At 60.8% G+C, this 24,640-nt stretch overlaps 3 protein-coding genes across 5 annotated transcripts in view; 2 read left to right on the forward strand and 1 right to left on the reverse strand.

Moving 5' to 3' along the window:
* Positions 1-2,558, forward strand: part of GNAI3 (G protein subunit alpha i3) — a 32,203-nt gene extending 29,645 nt beyond the window's left edge. Inside the window, exons 7-9 of the mRNA XM_074925784.1 lie at positions 207-360; positions 1,114-1,327; positions 1,422-2,558. Coding sequence (XP_074781885.1) covers positions 207-360; positions 1,114-1,304 — 345 coding nt within the window. The 3' untranslated portion in view covers positions 1,305-1,327; positions 1,422-2,558. The remainder of the gene's footprint in view (positions 1-206; positions 361-1,113; positions 1,328-1,421) is intronic.
* Positions 2,559-4,217: 1,659 nt separating this feature from the next.
* Positions 4,218-11,620, reverse strand: GNAT2 (G protein subunit alpha transducin 2). Its single transcript, XM_074925266.1, has 9 exons — positions 11,265-11,620; positions 10,287-10,329; positions 9,914-10,055; positions 9,585-9,742; positions 9,095-9,223; positions 8,769-8,898; positions 6,943-7,096; positions 6,350-6,555; positions 4,218-5,086 (listed from the first exon to the last, which is right to left on the reverse strand). Exons 1-8 carry the CDS (start codon positions 11,380-11,382, stop codon positions 6,365-6,367), a joined length of 1,065 nt encoding a protein of 354 aa, XP_074781367.1. The 5' UTR covers positions 11,383-11,620; the 3' UTR covers positions 4,218-5,086; positions 6,350-6,364.
* A 1,262-nt stretch (positions 11,621-12,882) lies between these two features.
* Positions 12,883-24,391, forward strand: AMPD2 (adenosine monophosphate deaminase 2). Of its 3 annotated transcripts, none has more exons than XM_074925532.1 (18): positions 12,883-13,010; positions 16,467-16,597; positions 16,829-16,959; positions 17,290-17,358; positions 18,000-18,111; positions 18,681-18,867; positions 18,955-19,096; positions 19,214-19,303; positions 20,337-20,466; positions 20,573-20,767; positions 20,935-21,066; positions 21,186-21,349; positions 21,481-21,607; positions 21,748-21,911; positions 21,995-22,115; positions 22,205-22,378; positions 22,624-22,734; positions 23,261-24,391. In XM_074925532.1, the coding sequence occupies exons 2-18, from the start codon at positions 16,568-16,570 to the stop codon at positions 23,474-23,476; spliced, it is 2,295 nt and encodes a 764-aa protein (XP_074781633.1). In that variant the 5' UTR covers positions 12,883-13,010; positions 16,467-16,567; the 3' UTR covers positions 23,477-24,391. The 3 variants fall into 3 exon arrangements, with proteins under 3 accessions (XP_074781633.1, XP_074781634.1, XP_074781632.1); XM_074925533.1 differs by lacking the exon at positions 12,883-13,010 and adding an exon at positions 13,027-13,118; XM_074925531.1 differs by lacking the exon at positions 12,883-13,010 and adding an exon at positions 13,973-14,162.
* The last annotated feature ends 249 nt before the right edge of the window (positions 24,392-24,640 follow it).

Genomic DNA, 24,640 nt, shown 5'->3' on the forward strand with positions numbered 1-24,640 from the left:
ACAAACACATCCGGGGGGACTTGGGGAATGAGGAGGTGACGTGACAGCTCAGGGCTGTGCCCGGGCTCTTCCTGATGAAGCAGCAGCAGGGACCTGTCAGTGACGCTTGACTCTAGTCTGGCCTCCACAGTAAAACCTGTCTGTCCCCCCATCCCATTCTCCCCTCATGACTCTGGAATGATGCAGCACCCTTCTCTATTTTCCAGAACCGGATGCATGAGAGTATGAAACTGTTTGACAGCATTTGTAACAACAAGTGGTTTACAGACACGTCAATCATTCTCTTCTTGAACAAGAAAGACCTGTTTGAGGAAAAGATTAAGAAAAGTCCACTAACGATCTGCTATCCAGAGTACACAGGTGAGGTTGGGCTCTGGAGGTTGGGTTTGGTTTGTTGTCAGGGCCAGGAATGAGTTAGTCAAAGCCTACCAATCCAAGATAATTTGGAAGTTTATCTTTTCCCCAGTTCCCTCAACTCTGTCTCTTGGGCAGCATCTTTGGGCTGTCCAGTTAACTGATAGCGCATTTTCTTGGAAGAGATGTGGTCATGCACAGCTGTGGTTCAGAACTCCCTTTGTCCCTGTGTTTTATGGCCCGGAGTACAAATAGCAAAGTATTGCACTCCAGCAAATCAAAGCCACTCTGCATTTTCCACATTATTAGGACAACGGTTTAGTTTAACTTCAGTTGCAGAGGCTGTGAAACTCATCCACATTCTGGTGTGTCTGTGTTGCAGCAGGTCTGTTTTGCAGCCCTCCCTGCAGTGGCCCCGGACATGATGCTTCACCTAGTCACTGCTTGAGGCATTTTAAATTTAATTCTTTTAAAAATGGTCCTTCCTTCAAACCTGCTTATTCCTGTGATTTGGCACTCTTTGCCACGTTTCCAGCATGATTACCATAAAATGCGCCCCGGGGCAGGGAGCAGTTGGCAAGTGACTTGTGCAAGGTCACTCATCAGAAGCTGGGAATAGACTCCAGATTTACAAGAAGGGGTTAATGGTGGATTTGGATTTGTAGCTGAATAAGGCAGATGGTTTAAGCAGCTTAATACGTGCTTAAAAGATCTCTGCTGTGAACTGCTGCCCGAAGTAAGGGATCTTATCTTTTTCAGGCTCCAACACATACGAGGAAGCAGCTGCCTACATCCAGTGTCAGTTTGAAGATCTGAACCGGAGAAAAGACACCAAGGAGATCTACACGCACTTCACCTGCGCCACCGACACCAAGAACGTGCAGTTTGTGTTTGATGCTGTTACAGATGTTATCATTAAAAACAACCTGAAGGAATGTGGACTCTATTGAGAAGGAAGGGGCGTGGGAAGAAGGTAAAGCCGGGCTGCTCGCAGCCTTTAAGCCTTGCACGCCAGCTCGGGCTGGCTTTGCCTGTCGCCTCACTAATGCTCCTTCTTTTCTTTTCAGTTTGTTTTTTTTTTATGATGTGGCGTTTTGAGAACCAGACTCTTTGCTGCCTCGTGGGGACAGCTGCAAGCATGAACAGGACCAGGGAAATGAAAACAGCATGCAGAATCGTTGCATTCTTTAGCACAATCTTCTGTATTAGGGACCTTTTTATTGATATGGGATGTTGAAGTTAGGTCAAGATGGAACAACTGTTAGTGTGACTAGATCATCCTGGCATCGTTTGGATGGTGTAATCTCAAATGTGTACAGCTGTTGTGAAGTTGAGGTGCTGGATTCCAGACCTTCGATATGTAGCTTTCTCTCTTTCTTTGGTTAACAAGCCACCACTAGTCTGTTTTTAAGGTTTTTTCCATCAAGAAAACTATAACTTTACTAAATTTTATTTCTTTATTTGCAAACAAATCTTGTTTTAAAAATAAAAAAACAAACAAAAAAATCACTTAACTATGCACATGTGACCAGATCATGCAGAAAGTATTCCTCTTAGCAGGAACTCTTTGTTTTTAACACTTGGTATGGTCAGGATTTAATATTTCTGCAACTACTTAAAGGATTCTTAGAGCTCTTATGGCGATAGCTTCGGCTTCTTCTGGTGTGTAATTAGTCACCGTCCTGCAGAAGTTTCTGCAGCGGGATGAGTGAGTCTTTTTAGCTTACGGTTAGGGGTGACCCTGCTTTCTGCTGATGGCCACACGGAGATCCCTTGTGTGTGCTGAGCATGAAGCTTCGGTCAGCGTGTGCCCGTGCTGCCTCCCTCGGAGAGATGAAACGCTGAGCTCCAAACTGGATGGGAAACACGTGCTGCTACAGAGCTACTCAGTCAACCACTCTCGATTCTTGTGCATTTTGGTCTAAACCGGTGGGTAATTTTGTAAAGGGTGCACCTTGTTCTGCATTTACCATGGCCTTTTCTGTTCAGAGACTCCTAAACTGTATTGACGAGCATGCCTTTACTTTGTATATGTGGTGCCAAATTCCTGTTTGCCATTGTTTTTACTGTAGTAACGTTCATAACCCGTCAGTACATTCCTTTGCTGAACCATTGCATCGAGACTCTTTTTCCCAGTTTGTCATGTGTACAGTTTCAATCTGTTATAGTTGTTGGCAGTATTAAAATGGTGAGTAAACAGTTCAGCCTTTTCTCTGGTTTTATTCTGAATTTTATCTGGGAACGTTCCCCCCCATTTTGTGCTTGGCTGGAGAAGGAAGGTAAACCCTGGGAAATGGGTGTGATAATTGGGTGTAAATAAAGATTCCTCATGCTTTTATCCCCCATGCCTGTTGGTGCTCTCTGTGCAGCCAGTTCTGCAGCTCCCGAAGCTGTGCTGGCAGAGACAGAGGACAACCCGCATCCCGGCCTGCATCAGCCTCATTGGCAAGTGGTTCCTTTACTGCTTATTTATAGCCCGAGTCTCGCTGCCTCTGTTGAACCTGATGGGAAAATGATTGCTCTGGATGCCACTACGTCATGTCAATGGAACCCCTTTCAAAGAAATAGAGTGAAATACGTGAGAGATGCTTGTGGATGCTGTAAATGGCTACACACACACACACACCCCTCCCCGGTGTCTGCTGCCTGTATGCTCTGCAGCTACGACGAGTGTATTTCTGTTCTGGAGCCTTTCCCGAGTTGCCTTGAGCTCTGACTGCCTGACAGTTCCCTTCTCGCCAGCCTTGAGGCTTTACTACAGCTTCTCACTAATGCGTTTTAAGTAAGTTCATGCAAAATCCCCCCACAATTGGATTGCTACAGCATGGTGCTCCCTGACCAATGCTGGAGCTGTACTGTGGGCCTGGCCCTGCAGAATCACAGAATCACTCAGGTTGGAAAAGCCCCTCGGGATCATCGAGTCCAATCCTCAGCCCGACTCTACAAAGTTCTCCCCTACCCCACATCCCCCTACAGCTCATCCCAACGGCCCTGAAACCCCCCCAGGGATGGGGACTCCCCCCTCCCTGGGCAGCCTGTTCCACTCTCTGACCACTCTTGCTGGGAAACATTTTTCCCTCATGCCCACTCTGACCCTCCCCTGTTGCAGTTTCCAGCCGTTCCCTCTTGTCCTGTCCCTGATCCCCTGGGAGCAGAGCCCAGCCCCAGCCTCTCTGCAATGTCCTGTCAGGAGCTGCAGAGAGGGATGAGGGCTCCCCTCAGCCTCCTCCTCCTCACACTGAACACTCCCAGCTCCTTCCCTGGCTCCTCACAGGATTTATTCTCCAGGCCCTTCCCCAGCCTCGTTGCCCTCCTCTGCCCTCGCTCCAGCCCCTCCAGATCTCTCTCGTATTGAGGTGCCCAAACCTGGACACAACGCTCCAGGTGTGGCCTCACCAGTGCCGAGCACAGGGGGACTGTCACCTCCCTGCTCCTGCTGGTCACACTATTTCTGATCCAAGCCAGGAGGCCGTTGGCTTTCTTGGCCACCCGGGCACACTGCCGGCTCCTGTTCAGCTGCTCGTCAATGAGAACCCCCAGATCCTTTTCTTCCAGACAGCTCCAGCCACACCTCCCCGAGCCTGCAGCCATGCAGGGGGGGGTTGTGGCTGCAAATCCTGCCCGGCTGGGAGGGGGCTTTGGTCGGGAAGGTTTTGTGGTTCACAGTGGCCTCAGGCACCTCTGGCCGCCCGGGAGGATGGTGGTGGCCTCGCTCCTCTGGTTGATCTGGGTGGGAGATCCGAGGGCGGAATGAATGCAAAGAGTGTCAAACAATCCTCGATCCAAGCTCTAGGGCACAGGAACGGGGCTTAGGAACAGACATCACAGAGAAATCCAAGTGGGAGAAATGATAGACAGCCGTGTCATGCGTTTATTTTATTTTGGTTTTCCTACAGTTTTCTTTATTTTGTTTTTTCCTACAGTTAAACGAAGCTGCGTGTGTGATCTCTGCAGTAAACAGTGCGAGGATGCAGGACTCATCTACAGATTTATTTACAAACAGTAAAGAGCAAATACTGCTCTGAAGAGCTGAATGAAAATCTTTCAAGTAACCATTTCCTCTTTCTCCAGCCCGTTTCTGTAGGCGGCCTTGCTTCCCCCAGACCCTACTGCAGGTGCTCCTGCCTCTGCTTGCCCACCCTCGGCTCCCTCCTGGGCTGTGCTTTGGGGAGAAATTCAAATCTTAGGGCACAACCCCCCCCCTTGTTTCTCCTGCCAAAGGACAGGTTTGTGTCCCAGGCATGACTCACAGCTCACCCAGCCTCCAGGAACTCCTGCTTCGATGAATTCCACTTTGATAAAAGGGAAGAAAGGGGCTGCAGAGGGGAGGAGTGCCCAGCCCTCTCTGCTGCCCTCCCCGATCATGCCGCCCTGCCCGCCTGCGCCAGGGTACGATGCTTTAATACTAATTTTTCTGGCAGGCGTACCAGGGACGTGTGCTCTTTGGTGTCAAACCACTCCAGATCTCATTTATAAACGCTGCCTTTCAGGCACTGCAGAGAGCAAGGTTTTCTTTCTTCTTTTTTTTTTTTTTTTTTTTTAAAAAAAAAAAGAGGAAATGGCCACGAAAGGGAGCTGGAAGTTCAGCTTCAGCCCCTTCTTATTTTGGGCTTGAAAGGAGGTGGTATGGTTGGGCGGGTCGTAGAAAAAGTGGGCTCCGAGTAACTTTTATTTTTTAGTTAATCCATTTGGCTCTGCTCAGCAGAACGGCGCTGTGAAACTGAAGTCTCTTCTAGCAGGAAGGAAGAAAAAAAAAGGGGTTAAAGGCTTTCAGACAACGCATTGACGGTTGTAAGCGCAGGAAGGGTGGGCTTAGAGAAGCAACTTTTCATTGCACCGAACTGGGTGATGGAAAAAAAAAAAAAAATCATTGCCTTAAAATCCTCTGACCCAGGCACGGCAGCAAAAAGCCTGGAGCGTTACACTTGTATTCCCTCGCTGATCAACCCCTGCAGCTCTTGCTGCTGCCTGCAACCTCGGGAGCAGGCAGGGCCTCCTGTGCTGCCGTGGCACAGTATTTATATATTTTCCTTGATGCTAGAAGCGGGTTCACAGTCGAAGGCTGCCGAGTGCTCTGCTTAGAAAGCAGCTTTGTTCACAGCACAATGCAGAGCTGGCGGCCAAGGCTGCACCCCCTGTCCTGCCGCAGCCTGCCTCTGCCTGCGGGGAAGCTGCCTGCCTGCTTTTTCTTTTTTTTTTTTCTTGCTTCTCTATTAATGTTCAGGGACAAGGGAAACGCTGGAGGTTCCCTGAAGAACAAAGCGTCAAAGCTGGTGGCTGGGAGCTGCTCAGAAAGTGGGGAGAGGGGAAGGAGTTCCCACTGCTGCTCAGGCTAGCGGGCAAACGCAGGTGTCAGAATTAGGGTTATAAACCCTAATTAAACCTTTGTGGGGACGAGCTAAAAGTCCAACTGCAGCAGAGCGCAGCCTGGGATTCCCATGCCTTCTCCCTGTTGCACTTGACTGTCACTTGGGTTTTCCCCACGGGGCCAAGGCTGTGTCACAGCCTCCCCGACCGGGCTGCAAACCACCACAGCACCAGTGACCCTGTTGTGGCAACAGGAGGCCCCGAGATAAAATGATTTGATCTTGCTCAGGTGCATAATTTGGGCTATAATCTGCTGTTTTCATCTCTCTCTGCACGCAAGGGTGTGAAGCGCTCTGGCGACATGAGTTCAAAATAACAACTGGGCTGAGCCCACGCTGCTGTGGATAGGAACTGGACCCCCCCCCCCCCCCCAAGCCCTGCAGGGGGATGCTGCCGTCCCCCCAGGGCTGGTGGGTCACCAACCCCCCTGGTCCTCGCTCATCCCAGCTCATCCTCCCCTCCCCTGCTCTGCAGGCTGGGTTTTCCAGACCCTGTTTGATGGCAAAGCCTGGGGGGACCCATGTCCCATCACCCTGCAGAGCAGGATGGAGCAGGCTCTGCTGCACCTCCATCCTCCCTCCCCTTCCCCAGCCCTTCTTTTGTGGTTAAACAACTGTTTCTCAGGTACCTGCCACCCAGATGCTCAGAAGAGGCCGCAGTCCTTGAGGTTCTCTTTGATGATGACATCCGTGACGGCGTCGAAGACGAATTTGACATTCTGTGTGTCTGTGGCACAGGTCATATGGCTGTAGATCTCCTTCACGTCCTTTCGCATGTTGAGATCAAGGAACTGGGTCTTGATGTAATTTCCTGCATCTTCAAATGTGTTGGGACCTGCAGAGGGAGGAAACGAAGCTGCTGCTGAGCTGCTGCCATGGGAGATGATCACTGGAGCTGGGGCGAGGTGCAGGGGATGCTTAAGGCTTGTTTTTAAGAGCTAGATCTGAAATTTCTCCCCAGAGGAGGAAGAGGAGGGGGAGAAGGGCTGGGTGGCAACAGCACCTAGCAAAGCACTTTAAAAGAAAAGCCATTTTTATCCCATTTAAATCCTTCTAAACACATTCCCAAGGCCACATCTGTCCTCTCCTCTGCTCCCACCTCCAGGGACTTGACTGGACTCCAGCAGAACCCGAGATGCCGTGTCTGTGTCAGGACCACGCGGTTCCCTGCTGGAGCCCGTGGTCTGGGGGGGTCTCAGGGAGGGGGAATGAACGGACTCACCATCGTAATCTGGGAAGCAAATGCTGAGGTGGACTTTCTTGATCTTTTGCTCAAAAAGGTCCTTCTTGTTGAGGAAGAGGATGATGGACGTGGCGGCAAAGAACTTGTGGTTGCATATACTGTTGAAGAGGTGCAGGGATTCGTGCATGCGGTTCTGTAAGCAAACAAGCTCGTTGGCACCTTTTGGCCATTGCAGCCTCCCAAACCCCCCCAGTTCCTGGGATGAGAGCTTTTCCCCGTGCTGCGGGGGATGCTCCCGTTTGCTGCAGCAGCAACTGGTCTGTGCTGCCTGTCCCCTGCCTGCACTGAGTGTCCCTCTTGCCCATCCCGTGGGGCACTCGGGTAAATCCAGGTGATGCTCAGGGTGGGGAGTGGTGTTAAGCAGCTCCGGGCAGTGCAATGCTCCGATCCCTCCTGGGAGCTTCTGGGATGCTCAGAAACGAAGGTTTAAGGTAAGAAAACTATCTGGAAAAACCTCGCAGCCCTGCTGGAAGGTGCTCAGTGATGGGGACAGCATCCAGGCCGTGCTGCGGGATGCTCTTGCCGGATCACAGCTTCAGAAAGGAGCAGGAAAAAGGGAAAGTTCCAGTTTTAAAGCAGACTTGCAGTTTCTAGTTTGCTGCAGGGGCATGCTCGGGCAGAAGAAGCTCCACCCAGCTGGAGCGAAGTCTGACTGGGGGCTTTTGCAGTTTTGCTGATGGAAGGGGGGTCTCCTCCACCTTTGTATGGCAGCAGGTGTGTTCTGTAGGGGTGTCAGGGACTGTTTCGCCTTGTCCAGCTTCCCATTGCAGCAGCTTTTCTGTACACAGCTGCAGCAAGCAGGGCTGAAGTGCCAAAAAAACCCAGAGCTTTGGCCAAATCCTGCCCTATCCTGCGCAGGGGAAGCATTACAGCCTCTCCTGGGGGCTTCGATGGGAAAGATGCTCTCTCCTTCCCCCACATGCCTCACGCTGCAGCTTTAGGGCTGAGGAAGGGCTGCGTGCTCCTGCCCAGCCTTGGCAAGGCCCAGGTGTGGTGGACCCTGACCCAGCTCCCAGCAAAGTTTTTTTGGACCCCAAAGCACCAGGGAGCATCCATGGGGTCGGCTGCTGTCAGAGATACCAGCGAGGATGCTTTGCCACAGTCCCCCGGGCAGGGGAGAAGACAGCCTGCTTCTGCTTCTGCACTGCTCTTCTTCACCCTGTATTTCTTCCAAGAAATGACCCGTTTTGGGGCTGTCATGTTGCTCCTCTCTGGATCTCTGCCCTCAAAGCTGCTTCCCCCTGGTGCCAGCACATCCCTCACTGGGCACCCGGAGCACTTCATGCTCTTGTGCCGTCCTTCCCCCCGCTGCCACTTGCTGGGAGGGCAAAAGCTGCCCCTTCCTGCCGCCTTTCTGCCCACCTCGGAGGGCCCAGCGAGGCAAGAGGTGCCTCTGGGTGAGATTTGCCTTCACTGAGAGCGGGTGGTGCCTCTTCCTCCCCCTCCTGGGCCAGGTCCGGCTCCTTTGGGTTTGCTCGGGTGGTTTTGTGGCTCCTGGGAGGGGGTCGGTTGGAAGCTGCTTTGCCCCCAGCTGCTTGGAAGGACGCAGGGGGGGCGGTGTTTCCTCGTGGGGGGAGACCCACGACCTGTGTTGTGGCTCGGTTGGGCTGCTCGTGCCCCAGAGTAAGCGCTGACACATTTACTGGGTGCAACTGGGTGGGAGCTGGCTCCATCCTGCCTCTCCCACGCCTTTCCCGGATCACGCAGAGCATTGAATGGCACAGAGTGTTGGTCCCCCTCCCTCTGTGACCCAGCTCCTCTCCCCCCCCCATCTATAGCCGGGCACCTCTGGGACCCCAACCCACCACTTCGTCGTCCTCCACCAGCACCATGTCGTAGGCGCTCAGCGCCCCGCAGAAGATGATGCAGGTCACCCCCTCAAAGCAGTGGATCCACTTCTTGCGCTCCGATCTCTGCCCTCCCACGTCAAACATCCTGGGGAGGGGACAAAGATGGCGGGGGGGGGGTGCCACATCTGGTCCTGCCACCACACCCCCCTCCCCCCCACCATGGTGGTCCCAGCACCCTGTCCTCAGCAGGGTCAGGGGGCGTTGGTGGTCCCTGGAGCATCAAGTTCACCCCGAACTCCTTCCCCACTGCGGGGGGATCATGGTGGGGGGGGCTCACCCACCTGAAATTCAGGTCTTTGACAGAGAATTTGGTCTCAATGATGCCCGTGGTCTTCACTCGGGACCGCAGCACGTCCTGCTCGTTGGGGAGGTAGTTGGGGGCTGTGATCCTGTCCAGCTGGTTCAGGTAACTGGGGGGGGGGAACGGAAGGGGATGTGACCTGCCCATTCCCCTCCCCCCCGCCCCCCCCCGGCTTTTTGGGGATGGATGGGGGAGCTTGAGCTCTGCCAAATGCTGGGACTCTGAGGCAGCACAATCCTGGGGGAGCTGGGGGGCTGTGGGGACATTGGGGAGGGGCACAGCCGGGGGGGGCTGCAGCCCAGTGACACCGGTGGGATGGAGGACAGCGGGCTCGGGGTATTCTCAGGAGTAGGGAGGGGATTGATTTTGCCACATGGGGTGGGAAATGGCAATGAGCAGGCAAGGGGGGGTCCCCAGGCACATCTGTGTGTGTGTGTGTGTCCCTCCCCCTGGCTGGTGACCCCACTCACTACGCGGCCGAGTCGTTGAGCTGGTACTCGGCGGCTCGGTCGAAGCAAGCCTGCACCCCCCCGTCCTTCCACAGCTTCTTGATGCAGTCGACCAGCTCGGGGGGCATGGTGCCCTCCTCGATGGAGTCGGCCAGGTTGAAGAGCTGTCGGCCATTGTCCTGCAAGAGGGACCCATCACCACCGTCCCCCCCGTGGCCCCTGTTCCCCCAAAAGCCCCCAGGTTTGGGCAGGGGGCTGGGGGGGGGGGGGGGCAGGCACCACACAAAGCCACTACAGACCCTGGTTCTGGGGGTTCACCAGCCCCACGTCGCGGGGGGGTGGGGACTGACCGCGCAGGACGGCTCGGCGTAGTCGATGCCCAGCGTGGTCATGGCGCGGATGATGGCCAGGATGGACTGCAGGATGTTGCCGTAGATGATGGCCTTGAACTCCATGCACTCCTCCTGCGTGTAGCCATCCTGGTGGATGATCCTGGGGACGGGGGGGGGCACACAGTGGCCTCAGCTTCAAGCTGGGGTGTCCCCCTGTCTCCTCCCAGTATCACCCCACCCTGGGGATCATCAGGGTGCCACCACCAGCATGACACAGTAGGGTGACCGGGGTCCTGTCACCCCCTCTGCAGGGCTCATTCTGGGGGTGGGGGTGGGGGGGGTGTGGGCGTGTCCCCCACTCCACGATGTGGGTGCTTTGGGCCGTACTCACTTCATCTGCTTCACGATGGTGCTCTTGCCTGACTCTCCAGCCCCTGGAAAGGGTGGGGGGAACCTTAGTGCTGCCCAGGGTGGGACAGACCGCAGGCCTGATGCCATAGTGATGGGCATACTCAGCCGCTCCCCCTCCTGCTTCCCTCTCCCCTGACCAGCCCCCCAGCCCATCCTTCTCCCTCCCAGTGCCACCACCCCCATGCCACCTCTTGTACCCAGAGCCAGGCCACACCTCGGGGACCCCCAGGGTGGTGGGGACCCATCGGGCTGGCGGTCCCCGGGGTCCCACACCTCCCACCCGCCGCGGGCGTCGCCGGCGATGGCTTCGGTGCTGTAAGCAGCTTAGGGCAGCACAGGAAGCTGCTTAGAATTAGGGTGCTAATCGCCTTGACCCCGGCCCCCCACCTGGATAAGCCCCCGCCGCCAGTCCCTGCCCTGCGGGGCCCCGATGCCTCCCCATGGGGTCACCCCACTGCCCGAGCAGGGTGCGGGGGGGGGTCCCCTGAGGAACTGTCCCTTCCCACCCTGCACCCAGCAACAGGGTTTGGGGGTGCTGGTGGCAGGAGCTCCCCGGGGTGTCACTGACCCCCCTGGGATGTGCCACAGCCTGGCCCAGGTGGGACCAAGTGTCCTGTCCCCACGCTGTCCCCTTCACCCGTCCTGTGGCCACCAAGGGCTGAAACCACCCAGGCACAACCCTGGGGGCCACCCAACTGGTGGGACAACCTCTGCTCCCTAACGGCAACTCATCAGGCTAATGAGGGCTAATGAGCTGCAGGGAAGCAAAGAAAAGCAGATGGGGTTGGGGACTCCCTGTCCTTGTCCTCATCCCTGTCCCCTCTCCTTGGCTGCGTTTCCCCCCTGCCCATCCCCAGCAGCCACATCCCACCCAGCATCAAAGGTCCCCCATGCCGGGTGGGGACAGGGGACAATTCCTGCTCTTCCTCCCGGGGACGTCCCTCCCCTCCACGCTTACCCAGCAACAGCAACTTGACGGTCTTGGCCTCTTTATCCGCATCCTCCTGGAGCTTCTTCTCCAGCTCCTTGGACCTCTTGGCCATCTCCTTGTCCTCCGCGCTGGCCCCGCTCCCCATGGTCTCCTCTTCCTCCTCGAACGCCTCGAGCTCCTCTGGGTCCCCAGGCTCTTCCAGCTCTCCCCGGTGTGCGCACCCCGAGGGTGGGTGGTGGGACGACGGGAGGGAGAAAGAGGAGCCCCAAAAGGCAAAGCCAGGTACCTGATATGGGGGGCCCTGCAGCAGGCAGAGCTCAGTGGGTCCTTGCGAGCCGACTGCCCCCCGCTGTCTCCCTTAACTCCCCATGGATAACCTGATTTTTTTGGACTGTGGGATTTGGGGACTTTTTATCTCACCATGTGACCCAGAAAATCCAATTAGCCCAAGATGGCAAAGATTAGGGCTCATGGAAAAAAAAAAAAAAAAAAGATGGAGCATCTTGGGGAGGTGGGCACGGGGCTTTACGTAAGGGGGCAGGCGGTGTGACACCCTCTGCCCACGGGTGATGGGGACACCCCGTGTCCCCCGGGATGGCTCAGGAGGGGGTTTGGGGCACCCCCCTGAGTCTGTGGGCTGTGTCCCTCCATGTGCTGGGTTGGCATTGGGGATGGGGTCAGCCCCTGGCTTGTGTCCCCCCGACCCGGGGGGGTCCCTGGGTGCTGCGGGGGTGGTGGCGGGGGGGCGGGGGCACTGGGGGATTCCTCCTGTGGAGGAAAGGGAGCTATTTACCCCGGGTGGGTAACGAGCCCCCCCAGTCCTGCCCTGCTGGGTGCTGCCCCTCGCTCTCCTGCTGCCTAAGCTCTTTAATGGGATCGTGTGCTCAGCCTTCCTCCTCCTCCTCCTCCCCCTGGGCTCAGCACCCCCCTCCCCAGCCCAGCACCCATCCCCCAGGCCAGCGGGACCACAGCGTCCCCCCAAACCCCGGGGGGGCAGGTGGGTGCTCCCACCCTGTCCTGCCAGGGCTGATTTTGGGTGCAGGGGTGGCCCCTTGGGGGGGGACCCACCAGTAGCCCCAGGTTGGGGTGTCAGGTCCCCCCAAAGGTGCTGCAGGTCCCTGGTATTCGGCTTTAAGGTCCCCTAAATCCCTACACCCCACAGGGTCACTGGGATCTTTATGTTCCCTTACTGGGGTCCCCATATCCCACCTGGCGTGTCCCCCCCCAAGCTCTCCCCCCCCACGCCATCCCTGCCAGCCACCGTGGCGTGGGGACAGTCTGTCCCCGCTGTCCCTGCGGACACAAAGCCCCTTCTGAGCCTCTAATGAACTTGGCGCTAATGAAGGGGGTCCAATTAAAATACCAACTCCCCCACCCGGTGTCACAGGGAGGGGACAGACAGTGCTGGGGAGGGGACATGGCTCTTGCCCATAGCCCACACCTCAGGCTGGGGGTTCCCACTGTCGCCCCCCTCCCCGATGGCTGTTGTGCCCCCCCCAGCCTGGCACAGAGGTGGCCCTGACGGGTGGCATCACCTCGTTGTCCCCTTTTTCCCTCACTCTGTGGGACAGCGGGATGGGGTGGGGGACGCGGGGGGGGACGGGCCCTGACGGGTGACATTCCCTCCGCTCCAGCAGTGGCTAAAAATACCCCCCCGGGCTCCGGTGCTGGATTAGGGGACTCGTCCGGGTGCTCGGTGGGGACACAGCCCGGCACCCACCCAAACGCCCCCCCAGCACCCACCCGAGCCCGTCCCCGTCCCTCCGGGCGCAGGTAGGGACACGTGGGGATCGGGGACACACGTGCAAGGATGTGACACCCCCGCGGCTTCTGGGGTGAGGGGGGGGGGTCCCCTGTATGATGGTGCCTCCAGCTTGGCTGGTGAGTAAGGGGGGGTTTGGGGGGGCTGTGGGGGTCAAGCCCTATGCTGTCACCCCACAAGGGTCGAGGGACATGCTGAGGCCCCCCGACCCCCCCTTGCAGGATCGGGGAGGGGGCTGGTGATGGAGTGCGAGTCCCCTCTTTTGAGGTGGGGGGACGCTCATGTCGGAGGAGGTGATGCCCCATTTTGGGGGGTATTGGCTCTTTTTTGGGGGTACAATGTCTAAGGGGGGGGTGGGTGACGGTCCGTGCTGGGGGGCGCAGCGCCCACCCTGGGGAGAGGGGTGCCCGTGTCGGGGGGTGCGGAGCTGCTGCCGGGGGGGGGAGGGTACCCCGACTCTGACGGGGGTGATGCCTGTCTCTGCGGGGGGGCGGGGAATAACACCCTTTCTTGGGAGGGGGGGCAATGCCTGTCTTGGAGGGGGCACAACGCCTGTCTTGGGGGGGGTGATACCCTGTTGTTGGAGGTCCCGCTGCCCTTTGGGGGGGTTCAATACCATCTCTCAGAGGTGATGAACCCCCTCTTGGGGGGGGGGGGCACGGCTGTCCCCGGCGGGGAGCTCAGCACCGCATCCCCGGGGTGCACAGCACCGGTGCCGGAGCGACACCCCCCCGCCCTTCGCCCAGCGCCGCGGCAGGGCCGGTTGCTCCGACAACCTTCCTCCTCCTCCTCCTCCTCCTCCTCCTCCTCGGCCACATCCTCCTCCCGCCCCATCCTCTTCCTCGGCCGCGGCTTCCGGCCTTGGCTCCGCCGGGGACTTTGGTCCAGCCCCGGGTTTCCTGCATCAATCATCAACCAGGGGAGGGAGCGGCAGCCATCGCCCGGCCCTGCCGCCCTGCTGCCGTAAGAGTCCCCGCCGGGGCCCCCGGGGGCCCCCCCGCCGCCACCGCCACCGCCACCAACCCCGCTCCCGTCACCCTCCCCCTGTCCCCCCGCCACCGCCATCGCCTCCCCCGGCACCCCAGGAGCCGCCATGGCCTCGGCCGCCCCGGCCAAGTGCCCCTTCAAGAAACGGGGCAGCCTGCAGGCCCCCAGCCCCGCAGGTGAGCCCCCCCAACACCCCCCCAAACCCCCCCACCGACCCCGCCACCACGGCTGGGGCTGATCCCCCCCCCCCCCCCCAGCACCCCCCGGCGCGGTGCCGGTAGCCCCCGGGGTGGTCCAGGCCGCTGGTCACGGCGAGCCCGAAGGGGCGATGCTGCGGGGGGGGGGGTGTAAGGGGGGGGCTGGTGTGGGTGCTAAAAGTGGGGGGGGGGGCTTCTATCTGTCTGTATTTGGGGGAGGAAGGTGCTGGGGGGGGGGGGGGTGCGTTGGGGTGCCCATCACCGTGGCGTCTGGGCTGCTCAGCGGGCCCCTCCCGCCGCTGGGGGCTGAGGGGGGGCTGGTGGTGTTGGGGTGTCCTGTGTGTGACCCCCCCCCCCCTCCTCCTCCTCCTCCTCCTCCTCCTCCTCCCCGGAGCGCGGGGCGGGGTGCGGGGGGGCCTCTGCGGCGGAGCGGTGGCGCAGCGGGTGGTGTGTGCTGGGGGGGACCTGGGGCGGGGGGGCGGGGTGGTGGGACCCCCGCGGGGTGTCGGGGTGCTGGTGTTGGGGGGGGGGGGGACACGGCTTCACGTGTCATCCCGGGGGTGGGCTCGGCTGGGGCCATGGCACGGGGTGATGGTGGCACAGGGTGACGGTGGCACCGGGTGACAATGGCACAGGGTGGTGGTGGTGTGGGGCGATAGGGGCACAGGGTGGCAGGGGCACAGGATGACGGTGGCACGGGGTGACGGTGGCACAGAGTGACGGCACAGGGTGACGGTGGCACGGAGTGGCAGTGACAGAGAGTGACGGTGGCACAGAGTGACAGTGGTGTGGGGTGATGGTGGCATAGAGTGACAGTGACAGAGGATGACGGTGGCACAGGGTGACAGTGGCACGGGGTGACGGTGGCACGGGGTGACAGTGACACGGGGAGGGCGAGGTGGCACCTTGTGGCTGGCACCCGGCTGTCGCTGCTGCTGGTGAGGTGCCACCGGGGCTGCCCGAGGCCATGGGTGGCACCAGGGTGGCAGGCGTGTCCCGGGTGGGTGGCACAGGGCGATGGGCATATGCCGGTGGCATGGGGCACCCTTGGGTGTCACCGTGTGCCAGTCGTGCCCTGGGTGAGGCACACCCCGGGTGACACCAGGGCCATCCCTGCCCCGGGTGCCCTCAGCTGCCACTGCTGCCTGCCGCGGGCGGGCACCCACAGGTACCGGGGTGGGGGGAAACTGAGGCAGGGGGAGAGGGTGGCTCTGCCTGAGCGGCTCTCGCACACGCGTGTGCGTCGGGGGGTGCCGGGCAGGGAACCACCCCCAGCCCAGCGGGACGGGCCTCAGTTTTCCCATCCCAAACCTCAGCAATGGGCCCATTCCAGTTTGGGTGATGCACGCGGGATGAGCTATGGGGGGAAAATGGGGTGGGGGGGCAGGATGCCGGGGTTCACCTCCTCAAGCTGTGCTGGGTGTGGGGGGGCTCTTACTGGTGGCCCCAGTTTAACCAGTGGGGCCTCATTTGCAGTGCTTCCCCCCCCCGATGCGGGTCTGTGGTGGTTTGGCAGTGGGGGGGTGGGGGGGTGCAGAGGAGGGTACTGGCACCCAGAGGGGTCCTCTGACGCTGGGGGGGTGCTGGGGGGGCCAGGTCGGTTTCCCCCCACACACAAACACTGCCCCCCCCCACACACTCTGCGGGCCAGGCGTGAGGTGGGGGGGGCTTGGGAAGCACTCCCCCCCTCCCCAGCCCATGCCCCCAGTGCAGGCAGGAGCCAGGGATGCTCGGGGGGGTCGGGGCGATGGGGCTTGTTTGCTGGGGAAGGGGGGGGGGGGGGGGGGGGGGGGCGTTGCTTCCCGGCCCTCCCAGTTTGGGGGTACGCCCCCCACCGTGGTTGTGCCCTTTGTGCTGGATTGGGGGGGGCAGGAGGATGAACAGGGCCGGAGGGGGCAATGCTTGTGTTGAGGGGGGGGCAGAGAGGGTGGATGGAGCAGCCCGGCTGAGAGAAGAGGTGGGAGGGGGGGGTGTGATGGAGGGGACCCCAGTGCCCTGTCCCCCCCATACTGGGGGCATCCTGAGCCCCTCGTTCACTAACGCTTCTGGCTTCTTCTGCCCCCCCCAGCCCCAATGGGGACCCTCAGTGCAGCAGAGGGGGGGAGTAGAGGGGGGGGGTCCCTTCCTGCCCTTGAGCTGCCTCAGTTTCCCCATCACCACTTCAGGGACCAGGATCCCCATTCCGGGGGGGTGGGGGGCTGTGGAAGGGCTCATTAACCCCTCCCTGCCCCGGAGGGGGGGTTCAGGGCCCCCCCCCAGCTCATGCCATACCGGTGTCTGCAGAGTTGCGGGCCGGGCCGGGGTCCCGGCCCCTGCAGTCGGCGCGTTCCCTGCCCGGGACCCCCCATTGCCTGAAGCATTTCCCCGTCGACCTTCGCACCTCCATGGACGGCAAATACAAGGAAATCGCGGAGGTGGGTCCCGCGCACCGAGTGTGCCGGGTCTCAGGGGGGTGTGTGGTGGTGAGGGGGGGTCTCACCTCCATCCTTTCCCTTCCCATCCTCTCCCACCCACACCCCCAAATCCTCCAGCTTAGTTGGGACACACACACCCCGCCCCCTCCCCCCCCCCGCCCTGTGACCGTTCCCCTCCCAACCCTGCGGGCTGAGACCGGGCACAGCTCGTGACAGGGATGATCCGGGCAGGAGCTGTTCTGCCGCTCGCTGGCCGAGAGCGAGATGCGGACGGCGCCCTACGAGTTCCCGGAGGAGAGTCCCATCGAGCAGCTGGAGGAGCGGCGGCAGCGCCTCGAACGCCAGATCAGCCAGGACGTCAAGTAAGCTGGGGGTGGGGGGGGTCATCGTGTCTCCCCCCCCCCCCCCCCACGGGACGGGGGTCCCCGCCTGGGGATGGGCCACCCACCCTGGTGCCCCCCCGGGGCGGGGCTGTCCGTCCTCTGTGCCAGCTCTGTGTCCTCTCTCCCGTGGGTGTTGCGCTTGGTGTCCCTTTTTTAAATTCATTTTTTCTGGTTTCTGTGTGGTTTTTGTTGTTTTCGGCATTAACGGGGTGTTTTCTCTCCCCGGCCCCTCTCTCCTCTCCCCCACCCTGACTGTCTCCCCCCCCCTCCCCTCCCCACCCTGCCCCGCTGCCGCCTGCTTGTCCCCAGACTCGAGCCCGACATTTTGCTCAGAGCCAAACAGGACTTCTTGAAAATTGACAGTGCCACGGACTTACAGTGAGTGTCCGGCTCGGTGCCACCAGCCGGGGACACGGGGTGGGGTATCGTGGACCTCCCCCGGCCCTGCTCTAACCCAGCGCCCCCCCCCAGCCGATCCCCCAAACACAGAGCTGAAAGGTGTCCCCCCCATCTGCTCTCGCTGGCACTGAAGGGGTTAATGCACCCAGGGAGGGGGTTATGGGGGGGGATTTGGGGTGACCTGGGGGGTCCCAGCCCTGCTGGTGGCACAGGACCCCATCCTGGCCCTGTCCCCCCCCAGATGGGGGGGTGCGATGCTGCGTGTCCTCCTCCCTCCTGTCTCCGCTTGGGAGTTGTCTCTGTCACGAGTTATTTCGTCCTCTGTCCTCCCCCCCCACCCCCCCCTTCCCCCCCGCAACTTTTCATTGTGCTCGTGTGGGGCTGAGGGATGTGTCTGCTGGGGGGAGCATGTGGGGATGTGGGTGGCACCCGGCTGCCCAAACAGGGTGGTGACATCCCCAGGGACATCATCACCCTCCTGCTGCCCGCGGGGCCGGACGCAGTCCCGGGGGCAGGTGCTGGTGCTGCTCCCGGCGGTTATGGGGGGACACACACACAGAGGGACATCGGGATGGGGATGGACCATGTCACCATCTCACCAACCACCCTCTGCCCCACAGGCTCTTCAAGGAGCAGAATGAGGACCTGGTGGACCACGTCCCCAAGGAGCGGGAGGCGCTGCTGGAGCGGGAGTTCCAGCGGGTCACCATCTCCGGGGAGGAGAAGTGCGGGGTGAGCCCCCCCTCAACTGCCCCCCCACCCACTGAGACCAGGCGAGGGTCTTCGGGGTTGCTTTATTTTCACAAAATCCCAGAATCCTCAAGGTTGGAAAAGCCCTTGCAGCTCCTCCAGCCCAACCATGACCCTCCCCCTGACCGTTCCCAACTCCCCCAGATCCCTCAGCGCTGGCTCAGCCCGACTCTTCAACCCCCCCAGGGATCCCGGGGACTCCCCCCTGCCCTGGGCAGCCCATTCCAACGCCCAACAGCCCCTTCTGCACAGAAATCCTTCCTCAGAGCCAGCCTGACCCTGCCCTGGGCAGCTTGAGGCCATTCCCTCGGGGCCTGGCGCTGGGGCCTTGGCTCCAGAGACTCATCCCCCCTCTCTGCCCCCTCCTGGCAGGGAGTTGCAGAGGGCCAGGAGGTCTCCCCTCAGCCTCCTCTTCTCCAGACTGAACCCCCCCAGTTCCCCCAGCCGCTCCCCAGCAGACCTGTGCTCCAGACCCTGCCCCAGCTCCGTTGCCCTTCTCTGGCCACGCTCGAGTCATTCAATGGCCTTTTTGGGGTGTTCCCCATCCCCAGGTGCCCTTCACGGACCTTCTGGATGCGGCCAAGAGCGTGGTGAAGGCCTTGTTCCTGCGGGAGAAGTACATGGGGTTGTCGCTGCAGAGTTTCTGTAAAACCACAGCCCGGTACCTGCAGGAGCTCTCGGAGAAACCCCTGGAGACCCGCGGCTACGAGGAGGTGCCCGAGACCCCCGTGGCCGCCGGTGAGCGCGGGGTGCTGGGCTCTCCACGCCAGGTGTTGGGGGAGCCATTCGATGATGTATGTCTTGGTGGGTGTCTCCCGGCCGTAGATGCCCCCGTGCACCCCCCGTTCGCAGAGCAGCACCCCTATGAGACGTGGGACCCCCAGACCATGCCGGCTGATCTGGGCTTCGGGCTGAAGATGGTGGACGGCGTGGTGCACGTCTACACCAAGCAGGACCTCACCGACAAGTCAGTCGTGGGAAGGGCTCGCTGGTGTGATGAGTTGCTGGGGGACCGTGGTGGGTGGCACAGGGTGTTGGCGGGGGGGTCCCTGTATGTGAACCACCTCTGTGTCCCCTCCTCCAGGAGCACGGAGCTGGACCTGCCGTACCCCGACCTGCAGGAGTTCATCGCTGACATGAATTTCCTCATGGCTTTGATCATCAACGGGCCCATGTAAGGAGAAGGGTCCCACCATGGGGGTGTCCTTGGGGGGAGGGGGGGAGGACACAAAACTTTGGGGACAGCACCCGAGGACAAGTGCCAGGTCCTGCACTTGGGCCACAACCCCCCCCTGCATGGCTGCAGGCTCGGGGAGGGGTGGCTGGAGCTGTCTGGAAGAAAAGGATCTGGGGGTTCTCATTGACGAGCAGCTGAACAGGAGCCGGCAGTGTGCCCGGGTGGCCAAGAAAGCCAACGGCCTCCTGGCTTGGATCAGAAATAGTGTGACCAGCAGGAGCAGGGAGGTGACAGTCCCCCTGTGCTCTGCACTGGTGAGGCCACACCTGGAGCGTTGTGTCCAGGTTTGGGCACCTCAATACGAGAGAGATCTGGAGGGGCTGGAGCGAGGGCAGAGGAGGGCAACGAGGCTGGGGAAGGGCCTGGAGAATAAATCCTGTGAGGAGCCAGGGAAGGAGCTGGGAGTGTTCAGTGTGAGGAGGAGGAGGCTGAGGGGAGCCCTCATCCCTCTCTGCAGCTCCTGACAGGACATTGCAGAGAGGGTGGGGCTGGGCTCTGCTCCCAGGGGATCAGGGACAGGACAAGAGGGAACGGCTGGAAACTGCCACAGGGGAGGGTCAGGCTGGGCATGAGGGAAAAATGTTTCCCAGCAAGAGTGGTCAGAGAGTGGCACAGGCTGCCCAGGGAGGGGGGAGTCCCCATCCCTGGGGGGGTTTAAGGGCCGTTGGGATGAGCTGTGGGGGGATGTGGGGTAGGGGAGAACTTTGTAGAGTCGGGCTGAGGGTTGGACTCGATGATCCCGAGGGGCTTTTCCAACCTGAGTGAATCTGTGTCATGGTGGTGGCTGTAAGACACGGTGCAGCTCCCACATCCGTGTGTCCGTCCTTGCTCATGGTCACTGTGCACAGGGAGGGGGGTCTAAGAGTTGGGGGCTGCGTCCCCTCATCCTGGTGGGCATCAGCCCTTTTGGGACTGGATGTTCTCCCGCTCCACCCCCCCCAAACTGATGCCCCCTCCCCACCTCGGGCAGCAAATCCTTCTGCTACCGCCGGCTGCAGTATCTGAGCTCCAAGTTCCAGATGCACGTTCTGCTCAACGAGATGAAGGAGCTGGCGGCCCAGAAGAAGGTGCCCCACCGCGACTTCTACAATATCCGCAAGGTAGGTACCTGTGGCGGTGGGGGTGGGGGTTATTGGCTTGGCTGAGGAGTTCGTGGAGGCTCTCGAGGCTTGAGCAGGGGCTTGAGCAGCACCTCTGGCCGTGCAGGTGGACACCCACATCCACGCCTCGTCCTGCATGAACCAGAAGCATCTCCTGCGCTTCATCAAGCGGGCCATGAAGAAGCACCTGGATGAAATCGTCCATGTGGAGAAGGGCAAGGAGCAGACGCTCAAGGAGGTCTTCGAGACGATGAACCTCACTGCCTACGACCTGAGCGTGGACACGCTGGATGTCCACGCGGTATGGGGGACACCCCCAAATCCTGGAGAGGCACCTCAGGGGTGGGGGATCTTCTTCAGGGGATTGTCCCAGGGTGGGGTGGGGGATGCTGGTGGCTCTGGGTAGGGGTGTTGTGGTGGTTCTGGGGTGACGAGGGGTCTCAGCTCACATCTGCGTCCCCCTGCCAGGACCGCAACACCTTCCACCGCTTCGACAAGTTCAACGCCAAGTACAACCCCATCGGCGAGTCCATCCTGCGGGAGATCTTCATCAAGACGGACAACCGTGTCTCGGGGAAGTACTTTGCCCACATCATCAAGGTGAGCGGCCCCGGTGGGTGACATCTCCCTCCCTCCCTCCCACCGATGCCTGTGGTGGCAATGCCACCCACATCCCGCTTCCCGGTGGCCGAGGGGTGACAGTCGCCCCTCCCCGGCAGGAGGTGATGTCCGACCTGGAGGAGAGCAAGTACCAAAATGCCGAGCTGCGACTCTCCATCTACGGCCGCTCCCGGGACGAGTGGGACAAGCTGGCCCGCTGGGCCGTCAACCACCGCGTCCACTCCAACAACGTCCGCTGGCTCGTGCAGGTGCCCCGGCTCTTGTGAGTAACGGGGCGGGGGGGGCAGATGCCCTCAACCAGGGCCATGTCTGGGTGGGGAGACCAAGGACACCCCAGGGATGGCTGGGGCGGGGTGGGGCAGCCGGCTCTGAGCGGGGTCCATCTCCCTGCAGCGATGTCTACCGGACGAAGAAGCAGTTGGCCAACTTCCAGGAGATGCTGGAGAACATCTTCATGCCCCTCTACGAGGCCACCGTCCACCCTGCCCAGCACCCGGAGCTGCACCTCTTCCTGGAGCACGTGAGCACGCCACGTCCTGCTCCCCGGGGGGGTTGACACTGGCAGACACCGGTGACACCCGCAACCCCTAACTTGGACCCAGGGTGGGGGAGATCTACTGGAGGGGTGACCATCCCACCCCGGGGTTGTCTCTGCTGCAGGTGGACGGCTTCGACAGCGTGGATGATGAATCCAAACCGGAGCATCATATCTTCAACCTGGACAGCCCCTTGCCGGGCAACTGGGTGGAGGAGGACAACCCCCCCTACTCCTACTACTTGTACTACATGTACGCCAACATGACGGTGCTCAACCACCTCCGACGGTAAGGACACCTCGGGGTCCCCGGCGCCTCCTGGGAGGGTCTTGGGGGGGGTCAGATGCTGACGGGCAGCCCCCCCATTGCAGGAAGAGAGGTTTCCACACCTTCGTCCTGCGCCCGCACTGTGGCGAGGCCGGTCCCATCCATCACCTCGTCTCGGGCTTCATGGTCTCGGAGAATATCTCCCATGGTTTGCTGCTCCGCAAGGTGAGCGGGGATGGGGGGGCCTGTGGGGGCTGGGGGTGTGGCTGGGGACCCCCCTCACCTCACTCTGCTGTCCCCTGTCCCCCACCCAGGCCCCCGTCCTGCAGTACCTCTACTACCTGGCGCAGATCGGCATCGCCATGTCCCCGCTGAGCAACAACAGCCTCTTCCTCAGCTACCACCGCAACCCCCTGCCCGAGTACCTCTCGCGGGGGCTCATGGTCTCCCTCTCCACCGACGACCCCCTCCAGTTTCACTTCACCAAGGTGAGCGGTTGTGGGGGGTCATGGGCCACTGACTCCCTCCACCCCCTCCCCTAAAAATGGCTACAGGGTGGCCACCAGCCAAGCCACAGTGATGAGACAAGGGTTGGTGGTGGCCGGCAATGAGACGAGGCCAGTGGGTGCTGGGGGTCCAGAGAGGGTGGGAGAAGCTGGGACCCCATCTGGGGACCCCCTGGGAGGTGGCTCATGGGTGGGTGCTGAGGCCATGTGTGTCCCCCCCACCACAGGAGCCGCTGATGGAGGAGTACAGCATCGCCACCCAGGTCTGGAAGCTCAGCTCCTGCGACATGTGCGAGCTGGCCCGCAACAGCGTCCTGATGAGCGGCTTCTCACACAAGGTAACGCCCCCCGGGACCCCCCCAGCCCCCTGCGGTGGGCGCTGGCAGCACCCAAGGGTGCAGAGCTGGGGCAGGGTCTGGAGCACAGGTCTGCTGGGGAGCGGCTGGGGGAACTGGGGGGGTTCAGTCTGGAGAAGAGGAGGCTGAGGGGAGACCTCCTGGCCCTCTGCAACTCCCTGCCAGGAGGGGGCAGAGAGGGGGGGTGAGTCTCTGGAGCCAAGGAGCCAGCGCCAGGCCCCGAGGGAATGGCCTCAAGCTGCCCAGGGCAGGGTCAGGCTGGCTCTGAGGAAGGATTTCTGTGCAGAAGGGGCTGTTGGGCGTTGGAATGGGCTGCCCAGGGCAGGGGGGGAGTCCCCGGGATCCCTGGAGGGGTTGAAGAGTCGGGCTGAGCCAGCGCTGAGGGATCTGGGGGAGTTGGGAAGGGTCAGGGTGAGGGTCATGGTTGGGCTGGAGGAGCTTCAAGGTCTTTTCCAACCCTGAGGATTCTGTGAAGGCAGCTGTGGGAGCTTCTTCCTCTTCTCCCCAGGTGAAGAGCTACTGGCTGGGTCCCCACTACCTGAAGGAGGGTCCGGAGGGCAATGACATCCGTCGTACCAACGTCCCCGACATCCGTGTGAGCTACCGCTTCGAGACGCTGTGCCAGGAGCTGACTCTCATCACGCAGGCGGTGCAGACCGAGGAGCTGGAGACCATCCAGGAGGAGGACGCTCTCACCATCACCTCCACCCTGGGCACCCACTGATTTCCACCCCCGCCACCTCCCCGGGCTGCCGCGGGGACCCCTCCGTCATCCCGCATCCCTCCAGGGCTTCGCCGCCGTTCCCCTCCTGCTACCTCCCGCCCTGGGCAGGGGACGCTCCCTGCTGCTGTCCCCAGCACCCTGACGGGGCCACCGTGGCCGGTGGGGTTTGCTGGGTTCTCTCCGTTTCTTGGGGGTTTTTTGGGTTTGTTTTGGTTTGTTTTTTTTGTCTGTTTTTTGTTGTTCTTTTTTTTAACTGGTATCTCCTTGCCAGGCTTGGTGGCATGGGGTGAGGCTACAGGAGGTGACATGGGTGCCGGCACCACCGGGGGGGTTCTGGCTTCACCTCCTGGGCTCAGGCCATGGTGACAGGTCAGGGGGCATCGATGCTGGGCATGGGGACGTTGTGGGGGACCCAGCCCAGGAGCAGGGCCCAGGTTCTGATGCTTTTTAATCACCTGCCCCTCTCTCCGTCCGCTTTCTTGCCCCGTGGGGACATGGGGACACGCCAAGCAGCACCCCAGGAACCCAAACCGGGGCTCCCTTGCACCCTCCCATGGGGATGCCACATCGGTGGGGACCCGGTGGCCCAAGGGACACGGGGTGCTGGCTGGAGGGGACAGTGCCTGGTGGAGGATGGTTCATCCTCCTTGTCACTGCAGGGAGGAAGGCAAAGGGGCCGGGGTGACACGTGTCCCTGTCCCCCACGCTCCCAGGAGCTGTTTGTGGCCCGGATCGGGCTGGACGAGGCTTCTCCCTTCCCAGTGGGGCATGACCCTCTCCCCACGTCCCCCCCATCCCAGTCCTGCCTCCCCCGCGGTCGGGAGCCGGCGGCCAACGCTCCCAGGAAAACATGATGGCGACTACAAAAAAAAAAAAAAAAAAAAAGAAAACAAAAAAACCAACCAAGCATGAAAAATAAAGTATTTAAGTAAAACGCTGAGATTTAAGTGTGGCAGGGGAGGTATCGCAGTCCCAGAGGGAAACTGAGGCAGCAAGAGGGTGCCCCCCCCTCAGATTGTTGCCGTAGGGTCATCCCCCCGCCCCTGTGGCTTGGCTTTGGGGATGGGGTGTCCCCCCAGATTGGTGGGGGTGCCTGGGGCCGGCTCCTGAGCGGCGAGTGGCAGCCCCAGCGCTGGCCACGGGCCCAGCGGGACACCCTGGCAC

The sequence above is a fragment of the Athene noctua genome, chromosome 23 (genome assembly GCF_965140245.1).
Source record: "Athene noctua chromosome 23, bAthNoc1.hap1.1, whole genome shotgun sequence".
Taxonomy (NCBI): domain Eukaryota; kingdom Metazoa; phylum Chordata; class Aves; order Strigiformes; family Strigidae; genus Athene; species Athene noctua.